A 15,983-nucleotide genomic window follows, 5' to 3' on the forward strand; every position below is an offset into this window, starting at 1 on the left:
CATAGGATCAATGCCTGTTCTAGTGTGCACACAAAAACACCCACACATTTAAAATACTGGAACCCAAATGAAGTTGGAAGGAGAGAACTGATGCCACAAAGTTGTCATCGGACCTCCCTTGACGTGTATTCAATGGCACACAGGCCAATATACTCATGTGCAAACACACACACACACACACACACACACACACACACACACACACACACAAACACACCCACTCACAATTTCTTTTTAAAGTAAAAAAAAAAGCATACTAGGAAACAATATTGGCAAAACAGGTTTGATAAAGGACTTACATCCAAAACTAAACAATTCTTACAACTCAAATAAAACCGTAGTCACTTGGGTTTTTTTTTTTTTTTAATGAGTGTGTCAAACAGATACAGCATCACAGGTGATAAATAAGCACATTAAAATATGTTCAGTATTTTTGGCTATTGGAGAAATATAAATTGTTAACTTTGCAGAGAAACCTCTGTGCACCTATTAAAGGTACTATAAGTACTAAGTTCTGGCAAGGATATAAAAATAAAACAATTCTCGGATAAAATATTACAGCCAGTTTGGAAAACAGTTTGACAGTTTCTTATAAAAAATCAAACATACATTTACCATATAATCCAGCAATTCCATTCCCAAGTATTTACCCTGGAGAATTGATGTTAGCATAAAACCTAGTACATGAGTGTTTGTAGCATCTCTCTTCATAATTGTTTCATACCTAGAAATAGCCCTGTGTCCTTCAGTAGGTGAATGCTGCTGCCATGGGATACTATTTAGCAATTAAAATGAACTATTGAATACTTTGATGTAGATGAATTCCACAGATACTGTCCTGAGTGAAAGAAGCTGCTTTCAGCAAACAACCTCCTCAAAAGACAAAGATAGAGCTGTTAGTTACCTAGGAGTAAAAATAGACGTAGAAAAGGACTATGATGAGACAGACAACTTGGGGTCTAATGGAACTATTCTGTGCCTAACTCTGATGGTGGTTATGGTTACATGGTCTCCATGTGCACTAAAAGACAACTATTTAACCAAAACAAACAAACAATATCACAGTATGTTATTTCAAAATATAAAATAAATTTAATAGAATTTTCCTTAGAACTCTGAAAGACTGCTGTGATTTTTCTATCACCCAACATTTTTGAACTTTTTTCTAACTTGATTCTTGTGAGTTGTAGATAATAAACTTACATTTTAACCAACTTCTATAACAGATTTAGTGTGTTATCCTTGGTATAATATAATTTCATCAAGACATATTTTAAGGCGAGTCTTTTTCACTTGCTCTGCTTCCTTCCATCTATTTTCTCTCTTCTCTATTTCTAGATTCTTCCTAGGTGTGTCTTAGAAGCTTTGATTTTATTATCTATATTTCTTATTTTTTAATTCCTCCATGTAGAGATAAAATAAAAGAATGTCATAAGAAAATAGATCTAGACAATAGGTTTCTCTGTACCCCAATAATAGGTTTCTCCACCAATGCAGCAAGCCAGATCACACCTATTGCAAAAGTAAAAGAACAGGTATATTTGAGCAAAGCAACTCCCAGGTGAGTTCTCCATCCCCCACAGATGGAGGCAGAAGTCACACACCCAAACTAAAGCAGGGCGCTTATGTACCCTGTAGGTGTGGGGAGGATGACAGGTCCTCCACAAGTTGGGTTTGTGCCCAAGTCTGGTCAAAAGCTGAGCACTTTAGTTGTGGACTTGGTCTGCTGGCAGCTTCAGGGGAGGAGCTGCAGTAGCCACCAAGAGTGTGGAACTGGGATTTTTAGTGCCTTCTCTGTGTTGGAGACTCTCTGAGAGGGTGGGGTATGGGGAGAGAGAGAGGGAGAGCTTTCCAGATCAAGCAGGAGTGAGTGAACACTAGCTTCTAACTGTCCATTTGCATTTTTTTTTTTGTTGTTTTTTTTTTGTTTTGTTTTTTCAAGACAGGGTTTCTCTGTGTAGCTTTGCGCCTTTTCCTGGAACTCACTTGGTAGCCCAGGCTGGCCTCGAACTCACAGAGATCCACCTGGCTCTGCCACCCGAGTGCTGGGATTAAAGGCGTGCGCCACCACCGCCCGGCCCCATTTGCATTTTAATTAAGTTTTAATTTTCAATTACTGTTTGTTTCATAGGTATGATGTAATTTCAAACTCTCTTGAGTAGACTTGTAGTTTACTGGAATGTTTCTTCTTTTAACTGGATTATATGTGTTCTCAGATGCCATTTTTAAATTCAGTTAGTTCAGTAACTGCATTTGAGAAACAAGAGACTACAAAAACACAGATTTAAAGGAAAAATTACTGAAATAAGACCACTTAGATTCAAGTCTTAGCTGTGCCACTTGTAGCTGTGTAAATCTCAACAAGTAATTTAGTCTTTAGAGGGTCCATTCCTTCTTCAACAAAATGGATACAATTACAGCATATATCAAATAGAAATAATCACTATTAATAAATATTAAATGAAATAAGTTTAGAAATAGACTATGTGATACCTGTTATTTATTATTAAGTGGCACAATGTTATTTATGAAGCAGCGCTGATTACCATATAAGAGAAGCCACGAGGCACAACAATACTCACTGTAAGAGTTTATTAAGGGGAAAGAATAGAAAGGGTGTGCATAGGCCTATGGAATGACTGTGCAGGAAGAGAGAGAAGGAATAGGTAGAACCCACTTTTATAGTATCCTGCCACCCACCCACATGTGTATATGGCCTAGCACATGGATTAAATAGGACGTAAGGCCTGGCTATTGGACAGTGCATGTGCAGTCATTTAGCTGAGGGAGTGGCTAGGAATTCTAACCATGCCTAGTGACAAACACTAGATGATAGCTATTATTTCCATGTGCTATATGTAGTGTTCTATTTTTCAGGTAACTAAAATCAAAACAGATTTGACCCATTCATTCACTCAAAGAACTTAAAACTTGATATATTTGTCAAGCCTAGCATTTATCTTCTTTTTCTAATGAGTGTCAGAGTACACATAAGTATGTGTAGCATTTAAAACTGTGATATATCCTCTATGGTTTTATAAGTTTATTTAGCACTAAATATAATGAAGGTTCAATGAGATGGCTCAGAAGATAAAGGTGCCTACCACTCAAGCCTGAAGACCTGGGTGCAGTCTTTGGATTCCACATAAACATAGGTGAGACCCAACACCACGAAGGTGTCCTCACCTCACATGCACATCACCACAAAGGTGTCCTCACCTCACATGCACATCATAGTGTCTGGGATACACACATACACCATTAAATTTGTGTGTGTGTGTGTGTGTGTGTGTGTGTGTGTGTGTGTGTGTGTGTGTGTGTGTGCAGGTGAAACTATAGTAAAAAGAATTTTGCTAGCCCTTTTTAGCATGGTACTTTCAAGGGCTGTAAGGATAGATACATAGAAGTGTTACACAGTCAAGGGTGGAGCATGTAAATGACAATGCAAATAATTAATCCTTTCCCTAGGGATGTTGTTATGTTAGGAATGAATACAGTGTGCAATAGAATAAAGCTGACTCCCTAGAACTATAGCTCATAGCAGGGGAGCTACAGTGGTCACATGGTTGTTGAGATGGGTCCACATCACCTCATGATTCTACCATGACAAGTTTACAAGCCTGGCAGGAAAGTCTGGTTATTATTCTGTAATAGTCAGAACATAACTAAGATTTCTGAACGGGAGACTATTGTACTATAAAGAGGTGTTTTTGTTTTTAGTCCCTGTGTAGAAGATGCAAATATTTTAATACTTTGAACAGCTCATAGCTATTTTATTTTTCATTTTTCTAGAGTTACCTAGTCTCAATTCTGTAGTTAGTTCCATTAACAAATGGTACCTTTGACTCTTATTTCTTTTTAATGTTTAAATGTAACAATTTTGAGAGATCTCAAAGTTTTATGAAACAGGAATGTTGGCTAGAACAGTTCAAAGGTATACAGGTTAAAAGTATGTGTTTAATGATAAATGGGAATTAAGATTGCAGGGCTCATTCTCCAATTGTAGCAGGAAAATTAAAGGTAAATTACATAGCGAAGTTGAGAATGCAGCATGTATAAGTATTCTAGTCCTTGCAGGTTTATAAATTGCCTGGTATGTTATAACTACAATGCTATTATGTAGCCAAAGCACAGGGGACTCCAGAATGTGTATTTATGAACTGATCCCCCAGTAGATAACTGCACTATTCCGGAATGCAATTGCTATGTCAATAGCTGTAGTCTTATTGTTTTAGAATTGTTCCATCTTTCAACCTAATTAATGTCTCTAACGTGATTTGCAAAGAATTTCATATTTATACTTTGCAATCAGTGTTTGACTGGCACACAGTTTTTAGACATTCACTACTATGTGTAAACATTTTGTAAAATAATAAATAGCTCTTTCTAATCTAAATGTTTTATGGTTGCTGTGTCCCTGCTAATTGGTCATAGATTGAAATATCCCCATTTTTTAATTGTTTTAATTTGTGGGAAATTTTTGTAAATGAGTATGTAGAGCTTCATATCACAGCTGTTGTCATTTAAAGTTTGGACAGCATCATTACAAATGAAGCCCTGCTGTGAAATCAAAGTCAAAAGGCATCTTGGCATCCCAACCATTTCCTCAGGAGAAGATTACAGCTCAAGTCTGTTGAACTTTATTGCCTTGGGCCTCATGACAGTCTTCAGAAACATGCAAGGCATTTCTGTTAAAGAAATTCAGATGTGCTGGGACATAGATGACATTCTTGAACATAGCAGTGTCCTAAGGGGATAAAAAATAGTCGAAAGGAGAAGATAAACAGTTTTTGCTGTGTTCCTGGATTATTTTATAAGATTTATGGAAATGATGGAGGCCATTATCGATACCATGTAGGAAAAAGTGTAGGGTTTTTCTATGTGGCCTAACTATATTTTCAAATAAAAACCTAAACATGACTCCAACATAATAGCTTAGTTTCAGAGTCATCTTCCTGTTTGTGTGGGGTGGGTGCTAAGGTTCAAGGCCTTATGAGTACAAGGCAAGCACTGAAGTTCATCTTTCATTGAGTTGATTTTATTATTCTCACTGATTGTTTCTCTTCTCCCCTCCTGTCTCCTGACATATGTGTGCCTGAAGGAGAGACATTACTAAAATAGTACCAATATTTACCTGTTTTCTAGCTAACACCATTCTTAATCCAAAGCCAAAGATCATTCTTTCCAATTTAATATCTATACAACCAATATCCAGATTCCAACAAAGATCCTCACAGACAGCATAAAACAAGCATGGCAGCCTCTTGATCTTCTTTTTCTTTCATGATAGATATAGATGTGTGTGTGTGTGTGTGTGTGTGTGTGTGTGTGTGTGTAGCATCTTGGCATCCCAGCCATTTCCTTGGGAGAAAATTACAGAGAGATAGAGAGATAGATAGATAGATAGATAGATATAGATAGATAGATAGATAGATAGATAGATAGATAGATAGATAGATAGATAGATATAAAGCTAGGATCTACATATGAGAACATGTGGTATTTATTTCTCTGAGTCTATGATACCTCATTTAATGCTTTACAGTTCTATCCATTTTCTTGCAATTTTTGCTATTTCATTTTTCTTCATGACCAAATAAAATGCTATTGTTTATATATACACAATGTTTTCATTACTTGTTCATCTGTTGTGAACATTTTAGGTTAATTCCTTTTAAAACCTTACTATTGAGAATAGAGTAGCAATAAACATGGGTTTTGCAAGTATCTGTGGTAAGGTATGGAATACTTTGGGTACAGGCCTAGGAGTAGTAAGTATAGCTAGGTTTAAATGGTAGTTCTATTTTTTTGTTTTGTTTTAAGAAAGCACTGCACTGAATTCCATAGTGGTTGTACTAGTTTACCCTCTAACAGTGAATAATGACTCTGTTTTCCTCACATCCTTTCCAGCATTTGTTATTTACTTGATGATAGCCATTTTAACTGGGATGAGATGGAATCTCAAAGTTATAATTTGCATTTCTCTGATGCCTATGGATATTGACTACTTTTTAAAAATACTTCATTTGGGGGTTGTTGGGCATTTTCTAAAGATTTATTTATTTATGTGTTTTATCTGCAGAAGAGGTCATTGGATCCCATGGGACTATAGTTATAGGCAATTATAAGCCTCCATGTGTGTGCTGAGGATTGAACTCAGAACCTTTGGAAGAGCAGCCATTGCTCTTAATCACTGAACTTTCTTTCTAGCCCCAAAACATATTTCTTAACCATCCCTGTTTCTTCTTTTGTAAACTGTTTTGATCTTTGCTCTGTTTATTGGTGGAGAGTTTGATTTTTGTGTTTTGATTTTTACAGTTCACTATATGGTCTAAATATGAACCTCCTGTCTGAAATAGAACTGGCAAAAGTTTTCTGCCATCCTATGGACCATCTGTTCATTCTGCTGATAATTTCCTTTCCATAAAGTGGCCGTGGAGGTCAGAAGAGGGCATTGAATTCCCTGGAACTAGAGTTATAGATAGCTGTGAGCTGCTATGTGAGTGCTGGGAAGCAAACTCAGGTCTATTAACCACTGAGCCATCTCTCCAGCCCCAGTTCTTGTCTTTGGTTCTTTGGGTTCATACAAAGATGTAGATAAGATAGAACAGACAGTAATTACATATACATACATATTTTTATACATGCACTCTGTTTTCAAATCCAATATAGTAGTTCTGATTTACCTTTTTTTTTAACTGCCACACTTGTCCTCAGCAGCTGTACCATTTTATCTTTCCATTAAGAATTTTTTTATTCTGTTCCCCAACAAGGCAAGTAAGTTTTAGCTTTTTATATAACACTGAGAAAGAGAATGGTACTTCTAATCAATTGTAATGTATACACCAATATGAAAGATAGTAAAGCATGTGGGGAAAAAATACCTTTGACTCAGTGAAATATATTGGGTATATCAAAACTCCCCTCTGAAAGTTTCTGAATCATCAAAATACCTTTAAACACAGACTCTAAAGTACCTACTCCTCAGTAAGGCATAAAAGTCATATCCTTCCCAGTATTTTTATACTTTGTTTCTAAATGTGCTTCAGGGACAGTATTTTTCCCTGGCCTTACCCAACTATTCCTTAGTAACAACTTAGAATAAAATGAAAACATTTCACAGAATAGTGAAATGTAGCCCAAACCTGGTATGTCATACATTTGTGATTCTGATGAAGATTCTAATGAAGTTCATTTGCCTTTGTTTTCTTTAAGGATTGTTCAAGTTTAGAAGAATATAACATTGCTGCAGCACTACTCCCTCTGACCAGTGCTTTCTATAGGGTAAGTTTGTTTGGTCTATACATAAACTTGTAATGATTTACATATGTGTATTTTGTTTGATTTATGTGTTATGTGAATCTGTCCCCTTATTATACTAAGGACACACTTGTAATTATATTAATGAAAGCATCTATCATATGCCATGTATGGGAAGTATAATATCAAATACCAAGTCATCATCATCTTCTAGTCTAGCATCCCACTCATTCCAGCCAGCTTCATTTTCCTTACAACAGCTTAAACTATTCCAGATTGATTTGTGGGTAGGTTCACCTACCACAGAAAGTAAACCTCATAAGGCCAGGACATTATTAATATACACTTAGTGAATGAATGACATCCATGGAGACAGAACATAGAATTTACTATCAATTTTCTGGACTATCAAAAGTGATTTTTTTTAAATTCTATCATTTATTATAGCTCTACTCTTCATGCCATCACATAAAATATTAGCTCTAACTTTTTATACTTTTTATGACATGCCATGTATGTATGGAGGTAGGGAGGTGAGCAAGTGAGCTCATGCCATGGTGCGCAGAGGACAGCTTGCAAAGGTTGATTCTCTGTCCTTCCACCATGTCAGTTCTGAGAGTAGAACTCAGGTCATAAGGCTTGGGGGCAAGCATCTTTACCCACTGAGCCATCTTGCCAGCCCTGGGTCTTAGAACAAGCAAGTTCTCTTTATTCATTCATTCATTCTCTCTGTCTCTGTCTCTGTCTCTCTCTCTCTCTCTCTCTCTCTCTCTCTCAAGATCCACATGCTGGCCAGGCGGTGGTGGCTCATGCCTTTAATCCCAGCACTCAGGAGGCAGAGCCAGGTAGATCTCTGTGAGTTCAAGGCCAGCCTAAAACGAGTTCCAGAAAAGGCCGCAAAGCTGCACAAAGAAACCCTGTCTTGAAAAAAAAAAAAAAATCCACATGCTGAATAATAATACATTTAGTGCATCTTTCTAAAATAAGCAATAGGAACCAAATGGTGGCAACATTTGACTTACTGTTGAGCCATCTGCACAGTCAGCTTCAGGAGGCAGCAAGCTAACAAGTTCAGCTAGTGCTGTTTTCTCTGCATTGTCAAACTTAATAATAAAAACTTATGCTTTGGGTTACATTTATGGATTTGCTTTGTGTAACACAAATTCTAACTGGTCTTAATAATAAAAATCCAGAGCCAGATGTGGGGATAAATGCTGAAAGATCAGAGAGACAAAGGAACAAGCCATAGCCACCTCTTACCTCGTCAGCTCCTCTGCCTGAAAGGGGCCAAGCTTCTGTCTCCACCCTGCCTTATCACTTCCTCTCTCTGTCCAGCCATATCACTTCCTGTTTCCTCCTCCCAAGTGCTGGGATTAAAGGTATGCACCACCACTGCATGACCTCTATAGTTAACTAGTGGCTAGCTCTGCCCTCTGATCTCCAGGCAAGCTTTATTTGTTAGAGCAAAAACAAAGTATCACCACACTTCCCCCTTTTTGTCTAAAATAAAATAGAAGGTTATAACTAATATAAGAAAAACTATATACAATAAGTACAATAACTATATACAATACATACAGGCAATAAATACATCAACAATGTCTAGTCTGTAAACATTTGACAAATTCAGAGAAAATACTCCATTATCTATTCTATCTTGGTGAATCCAAAAGGTTGGGCCTAATTCACTTTCTATTCTAACTTGCATTACCAAAACTATCTTTTAATGTCTCTCAACTCTAAATACTTTACACTTCTTTAATGAATTTCTTTTCTGAATCTGATAACAAAGAAAACTATAAATGTCTAGTCTTCAACTCCATCAGAGACCTGAGAACGAAATAATATTACCTGAGTAAGCAAGAATTGCAAGCAAATGACTTCCAAAAAATGTGAGAAATGATAGAAACAGGTGGCTGCCTGGACAGTCACCCAAATCCTCTTTAATGTTGGGGCATCTATCTTCAGCCTACAGGCCTAGAATATCTGACAGACTTATCTGTGAAGCAGGATTTTCTGAGGGGTGGTCCTACCTTATCTTGGCAAAGTTTGGCAGTCCTTTCTTTTGTGTCCTGCTTATCCTATTTGGACAGAAGCTTTGACTTTAGGGTCAGTTATCAAAGTTCCAGTAGGTACCAGAATCAGTCATTTGAATAGGGAAAGTTGTTTGTTTGTTTGTTTGTTTGTTTGTTTGTTTGTTTTGGTTTTTCGAGACAGGGTTTCTCTGTGTAGCTTCGCGCCTTTCCTAGAACTCGCTTTGGAGACCAGGCTGGCCTCGAACTCACAGAGATCCGCCTGCCTCTGCCTCCCGAGTGCTGGGATTAAAGGCGTGCGCCACCACCGCCCGGCCGGTTTTGGTTTTTAAGTGGTAGTTGAGACAAGGTCTGTGTAACCTTGTCTGACCTTCAACTAGCTATGGAGACCAGGCTGGCCTCAAACTCATGAGATCTGCCTGTTTCTGCCTACCAAGTGCTGGGATTAAAGGCTTAAGGAAGTTTAAATGCAAGAAACTATTAATAATTAACTACTAAAACAAAGATATTTCTAAAGTATGCAGGAATGGAATACAAGGAGCAGCTACTACCTATAGGGATAAGTCTGAATGCCCAAGAAAGAAGTAGACTTGGGAGAGGACCTCTCCTCAGATAGTCTTGTTAGGGAGCTATTGCTGTGGCCACTGCAGCATAAGATGCAACCAGCAAGTAGGCAACTGGAAACCACCTGCTACAGTGCTGGCAAGACTTGCTTGTATTTCTATCAACTAGAATGCCACTAGGCTTTTAAGGTATCAGTGAAGTGTCAGTACTGAAGCTTCATGGAGAGTGAGTTCTTCTAGATGTCTCACATTCAGCAGCAAAAAAAGAAAACAATCTTTAGATGTAGGCAGAAGAGTCTGTCCTGGTAGCTGAAGTTTTCTCTGGTCCTGCCTAGCCCCACGGACCCTTGAACTGCTTATAAAATAATCACTCAGAAGCTTATATTAATTAAAACTGCTCAGCCATTAGCTCAGGCTTACTATTGACTAGCCCTTACACTTAAACTCAGCCCATTTCTGTTAATCTATATGTCACAACATGTTCCGTGGCTTTAACTGTGTGCCATTACATGCTGCTCCCTGGATGGCAGGCTGGCATCTCCTCACTCAGCCTTCCTCTTCCCAGAATTCTCCTTATCCCCTTATCCCACCTATACTTTCTGCCTGGCTACCGTCCAATTAGTGTTTTATTAAACCAGTGTACAAAAGCATTACTTACAGCATTTCCCCTTTTTTGTTTAATTAAAAAGGGAAGTTTTAACTTTAACATAGTAAAATTATGTATAACAAAACAAAATTAAGCAAGAATTACAGTTATAATATCTAGTCTATTTGTATTTGGCAAAATTAAATATTTTTATCTATCCTGTATTTGTGAGTCTAAAGTTTTATATCTACCTTTTCTTTTATCATAACCAAGGAAAATCATAATTAAACTATCTAGTCTTCAACTATGTGAAAGACCCCAGAAGGATATAATATTACCTAAGTAAACAATAAGTGCATTGTAAGTAACTTTCAAAAATCTAGAAGGACAGAGACAGCTGGCTGCCTGGACAATCACCTAGAGTTCTTCCGTAATGTTGGGGCATCCATTTTCAGCCCACGGGTCTAGAGTCTCTCAGTCGCTTCTTCCTGTGTCCTGTAGACTGACAGTTTCTTTTGCAAAACAGGAACCTGAAGGACCATCTCACCTTGCAAAGTTCAGTGGTCACCTTCCTATGGGTCCTACATGTTCAGTTTATACAACATATTGTCAAGCAGTTGATGTAAGGGCACTTTTTTGCCCGATGACTAACTTTTGCAACAAAGAAAGCAAAATCCATAATGAGTTTCTTCAAAGCCCGTTATCTTCTCTGAAGTAGATTGGTGTTGCCAGGAGCAGACATGTCTCAATGTCCAGAAAGTCAAAGTTCTTAAAACATTTTAAATGCCATATTCTGTAGGTCTTTGAAGTGTTTGAAGATTACCTACCTAATTGAAATATATCTATGTATACCTAGAAAACTTAACATAACTATAAGTTTGATTACCATAGAAGACTAATTATTAATCTGTATTTCTTATTTATCCATTATAGTTTAAATGAGCTCCACAAACATACCTTAAACAATAGAAATATACATGCAGTATAACAAAATTAAATTTTTATCAATAAACTAAAGTCTATATGTCCTGCAAGCCACTCCCAAGTAATCGGTACGGAAGCTTAATATTAATTATAAATGCTTGGCCAATAGCTCAGGCTTATTACTAGCTAACTCATGCATTTAAAATAACCCATATTTCTTATCTATCCTTTGCCACATGGCTTGGTACCTTTTCTCAATATTGCATGCCCATCTTGCTTCTCTCTGCATCTGCTTGTGATTCCTCTGACTCCTCCACTCTTCTCAGCTTTCTCTGTTTGGCTCTCCCCTTAACCTTATCCTTTCCAGCTATTGGCCAGTCAGCTTCTTTATTAAAACAGTCACAGCAACATATATTCACACAGTGTAAATGAATATTCCACATCCAGAAGCAGAAAAAGAAGCCACTTCCTACTGCAGTGTCCCTTAGCATCTTTATTAATAACCCTTAACATTCCCATTTGCAAAGGAGAGATATTTAGAAAACCCATTTCCAGGATCACAAAGCAGAGCAAAGAGATAGGGATTTGGAAGGAAGAGTGCACAGTGGTCAGGGAAGGTGAATCACACAGATTGTTGATATTTTCTTATTATTCATCTTTTGGAAATTATTTCTAGAGCATAACAGATTTCTTAATTCAGGAAGTAAATGTAAATTGCTTTAGCCTGACCACAAATTGAAGTGAGCCATTATATTTCCCAGCCAGTGTAAACTTGGGATTTGCTCACCATTGCCATAGGGAATAGACTCAGCTGATTTATATTTTTTAAATTTAATTTTTAAAGTTCTTTCAGAATTTTGTACAGAATGTATGTTCATATTCACCTCTCAATTTTTCCTGGACCCACCCAACTTTATGACCTTCTGAAAAACAAAACCAATTTTTACTGCCCAAATGTCCTTGGATATGTGGTCTTTCACTGGAGCATGGTCTACTTACCAGGGGCTCCATTCTTAAGAGAAATTGTCTCACCCTCTCCCAGCAGCTAGCAGTTGTCAATAATTCCATGGCTAAGGGTAGGATTTTGTGACCAGCTCTTATCTCCATGCTGGGATTTGGGCTGGATTGGCCTTACACAGGTCTTATGCATGCAGTTATAACTGCTGTGAGTTCAGCTGCCCTGCTGTGTTCAAAAGACACTGCTTTCCTTGTAGTCATCCACTGTGTCTGGCTCTCTTATTCTTTCTGCCCCCTCTTCCACAATGATTGCTGAACCTTTGGGGGGGGGGAAGATAACTGTATATATGCAGTCTCTTATTCTCTGCACCCTGACTAGTGGATGTCTATATTAATCTCTGTATTAATCTACTGCAAATAGAAGCTTCTCAGATGAGGGCTGAGAGATGCATTGACTTATGACTACAATAATAAGTCATTAGAAGTCTGTTTAATACTGTGTCCATTTAGTAGAATACTGGTAGTAGGTTCTCCCTTATAGCCTATGACTTGTCTAGCCATGGGGTCTTGGTCCTATAATGTTGCCAATTATGGGTTTCATCTTATGGAACAGTAATTTCAATCAAAAAGTAGTTGGTTACTTTCTTTTTTTTTTTTTTTTTTTTTGGTTTTTCAAGACAGGGTTTCTCTGTGTAGCTTTGCACCTCTCCTGGAACTCACTTGGTAGTCCAGGCTGGCCTCGAACTCACAGAGATCCACCTGCCTCTGCCTCCCGAGTGCTGGGACTTTCTATTTTTAAATAGTAGAATAAATCCTTTTTTCTTTTTTTTTTTACTTGATGTAATAAAACTTTATTGGAGCCTGGAGAGATGGCTCAGTGGTTAAGAGCACTGGCTGTTCTTCCAGAGAACCTGGGTTCAATTCTCAGCACCCACATGGCAGCTCACAACTGTCTGTAACTTCAATTCTAGGTCATTTGACACCCTTGTTGTTGTTTTGTTTTTTCTCTTTTGGGGGGCCCACCACCCAGCTCCCAAATAAATTACACACAGAGGCTTATTCTTACTTATGAATGCCCGGCCTTAGCTTGGCTTAGTTTCTAGCCAGCTTTTCTCAACTTAAATTATCCCGTCTACCTTTTGCCTCTGGGCTTTTCCCATTCTCTTTCTTCTGTAAATCTTACTCTTACTCCCTAGCTTGCTGTGTAACTGGATAGCTGTCCCCTGGAGTCCTCCTCCTTCTCTGGCTCCTAGATCCTCTCTCCCAGATTTCTCCTACTATACATTCTCTCTGCCTGCCAGCCCCACCTGTCCTTTCTATTGCCTCATTATTGGCCATTCAGCTTTTTATTAGACCATCAGATGTTTTAGACAGGCAAAAATAACAGCTTCACAGAGTTAAACAAATGCAACATAAACAAAAGTAACACACCTTAAAATAATATTCCCCAACACATCCTCACACAGACATACATGCAGGCAAAACACCAATGCATATATAATAGAAATAAAGTAATCATTTTTTAAAAATTTACTCATTAAAAAAAAACTTTATTGAGCATCTCAACATATAAAATTACTATACCAGACAATGTGTGAGCTGCACCATTGGTAGTGTATTAGCATGGCTTCGAGAAACTTAACTTGATAGTCTTGCTAATACAACAGTGATTTTAAAAAATTAGTCTGGTCCACAATGCCACCAAGCCATTGGAATTTTCTTCAATAAATGTTAGCATATATGCATGTTTAGAACATTCAAATAGAGTAGCTTGTGAAGTAACTCAATTGTAAAGCCTGTTTCCACCAAGCCTGATGACCCGAGTCCAAAGCCTGGCACCTACAGGATAAAAAGACAGAGCCAGCTCCTGCAAATTGTCTTTTGACCTCCATATATGAACCCTTACACACATATACACACACATATATACATATACACAACCAAATAAATAAACGTAAAAAGTAATTTTTAAAAATAAAATTCAGATATTATAGAAACATGTAAAATCTGCTTTTCCCAGTTTCACCCCATTTTCTCCAGTTGCTCTCTTAAGGAGGGATGACATTACTGACAGTACATACTGACAATTTATCGGTCCTTTTTCTCATTTTTTTTTTAATTAAAAGCATAAGGACAGAGAAAGACTAATCACTTTGTGACCTCCAAGGCAGAGATTTCATTTACAGTTGTGAGTTGTGTATATTCTTTAAGAATGTATAAGCCAAAATTAAAAAAATTATCAAGAAATTAACAGACTGTGAAATTATGCAGAAATGCACCTAAGACTGGCATGGCGTTTCATGGTGTTTGAACCTCTTCTCATGTATTTCAGGTGAAGGGTTGAATCAGTCACTGAGCTAGTGTTTTATAAATCCACTTGCCTGGTGTCTCTGATATAGTGCAGTGTGTCTCTGTTTCCTGTTTTAATTTGATAAGTTCATAAATGGCAATGTTTTATTAGCATAAATAAGTTATCTTTCATTTTGTGCCTTGTGCTGTGCAGTGCAGATGGTGATTATTATCCTAATAAGTTCAGAGTGTCCAGCCTCTGGTATTAACTCCTTGAACAGATAGTAAAGTTTCTGCTCTGTATATACTGATATAATCAGGGCAGAAAACAGCCTGCTAACTATCATCTAGTATTAGGACACTTCTATCACTCCCCCCCCCCAAAAAAAAAAAAAACCTTATGTCTGTTCCCAGACAGCAGTGAATCTATTTTCTATTGAGTCTGCCTTTTGGAGGCATTTCACATGAGTGAAATCATACAATATATATTCTTTTTTCTTTTATTCTTCTCTCATATATTACATCCCAACCACAGTTTACCCTCCCTCCTTCCTTTTATTCTGCTTTTTGTTTTTCTTATTTTTATTTATTTATTTATTTCAATATGTATTCTTGTGTGTGTGCGTGCACATGTATTTATGGGTACATGTGCATATGTGTATACTCAGATACTGAGATGAGATGACAATGTTAGGTATCTTTGTCAGCCACTTCCCATTTTATTTTTTGAGACAGGGTCTCACTGAACCTGGAAATTACACATTTGGCTTGACTAGCTGGCCCTCCAGCTCCAGGTTTCCCAACTCAGGTCCTTAAGCTTGTACAGCAAGTGCTTTATTAGCTGAGTCATTTCCCCTGCCCTTCAGTGTATGTTCTTCTGTGTCTCGCTTCTTTCACTAAACATAATGGTTTTGAGTCTCACCCATGCTATTAATTGCTATCTTTACATCTTTTAATTTTGAAATAAGAATTCTTTCAGTACATACCTATAGTATCTACCAAAAGCTGAGATTAGGAGGATCATCAGTTTGAGACCTGAGCTCATAGCAAGACAGACAGACAGTGGTAGAGAAGGACACACAAGTGCAAATATATATTTCCATCTATATTCAGAATGCTTAAGCTTTATGTGTTACTTCAACTATTTCTGTATTCAATGCAGAATTGAGCTAATCTCTTTCAATAAGTATATGTATATGATGCAAAGAACATGATTTCTCAGTTTGAAGACAAATTTTATATTTTGTCATAATTTTGCAGGTCTTTAATTTCTTCCTAAATTTTAGCTTTGGCATATACATCCTTAAAAAACATACACAACTATAAATAAATGGGGTTTTTTTGCATAAGTATTATTTTCTTCTCAACTCA

General features: G+C 37.3%; 1 protein-coding gene across 1 annotated transcript in view; it reads left to right on the forward strand.

Annotated features, from left to right (window-relative positions):
* Positions 1 to 15,983, forward strand: part of Sbf2 (SET binding factor 2) — a 352,132-nt gene that overhangs the window by 240,307 nt on the left and 95,842 nt on the right. The window contains 1 exon segment of the mRNA XM_037211535.1: positions 7,216 to 7,284. Coding sequence (XP_037067430.1) covers positions 7,216 to 7,284 — 69 coding nt within the window.

The sequence above is a fragment of the Peromyscus leucopus genome, chromosome 1 (assembly GCF_004664715.2).
Source record: "Peromyscus leucopus breed LL Stock chromosome 1, UCI_PerLeu_2.1, whole genome shotgun sequence".
Lineage (NCBI taxonomy): Eukaryota > Metazoa > Chordata > Mammalia > Rodentia > Cricetidae > Peromyscus > Peromyscus leucopus.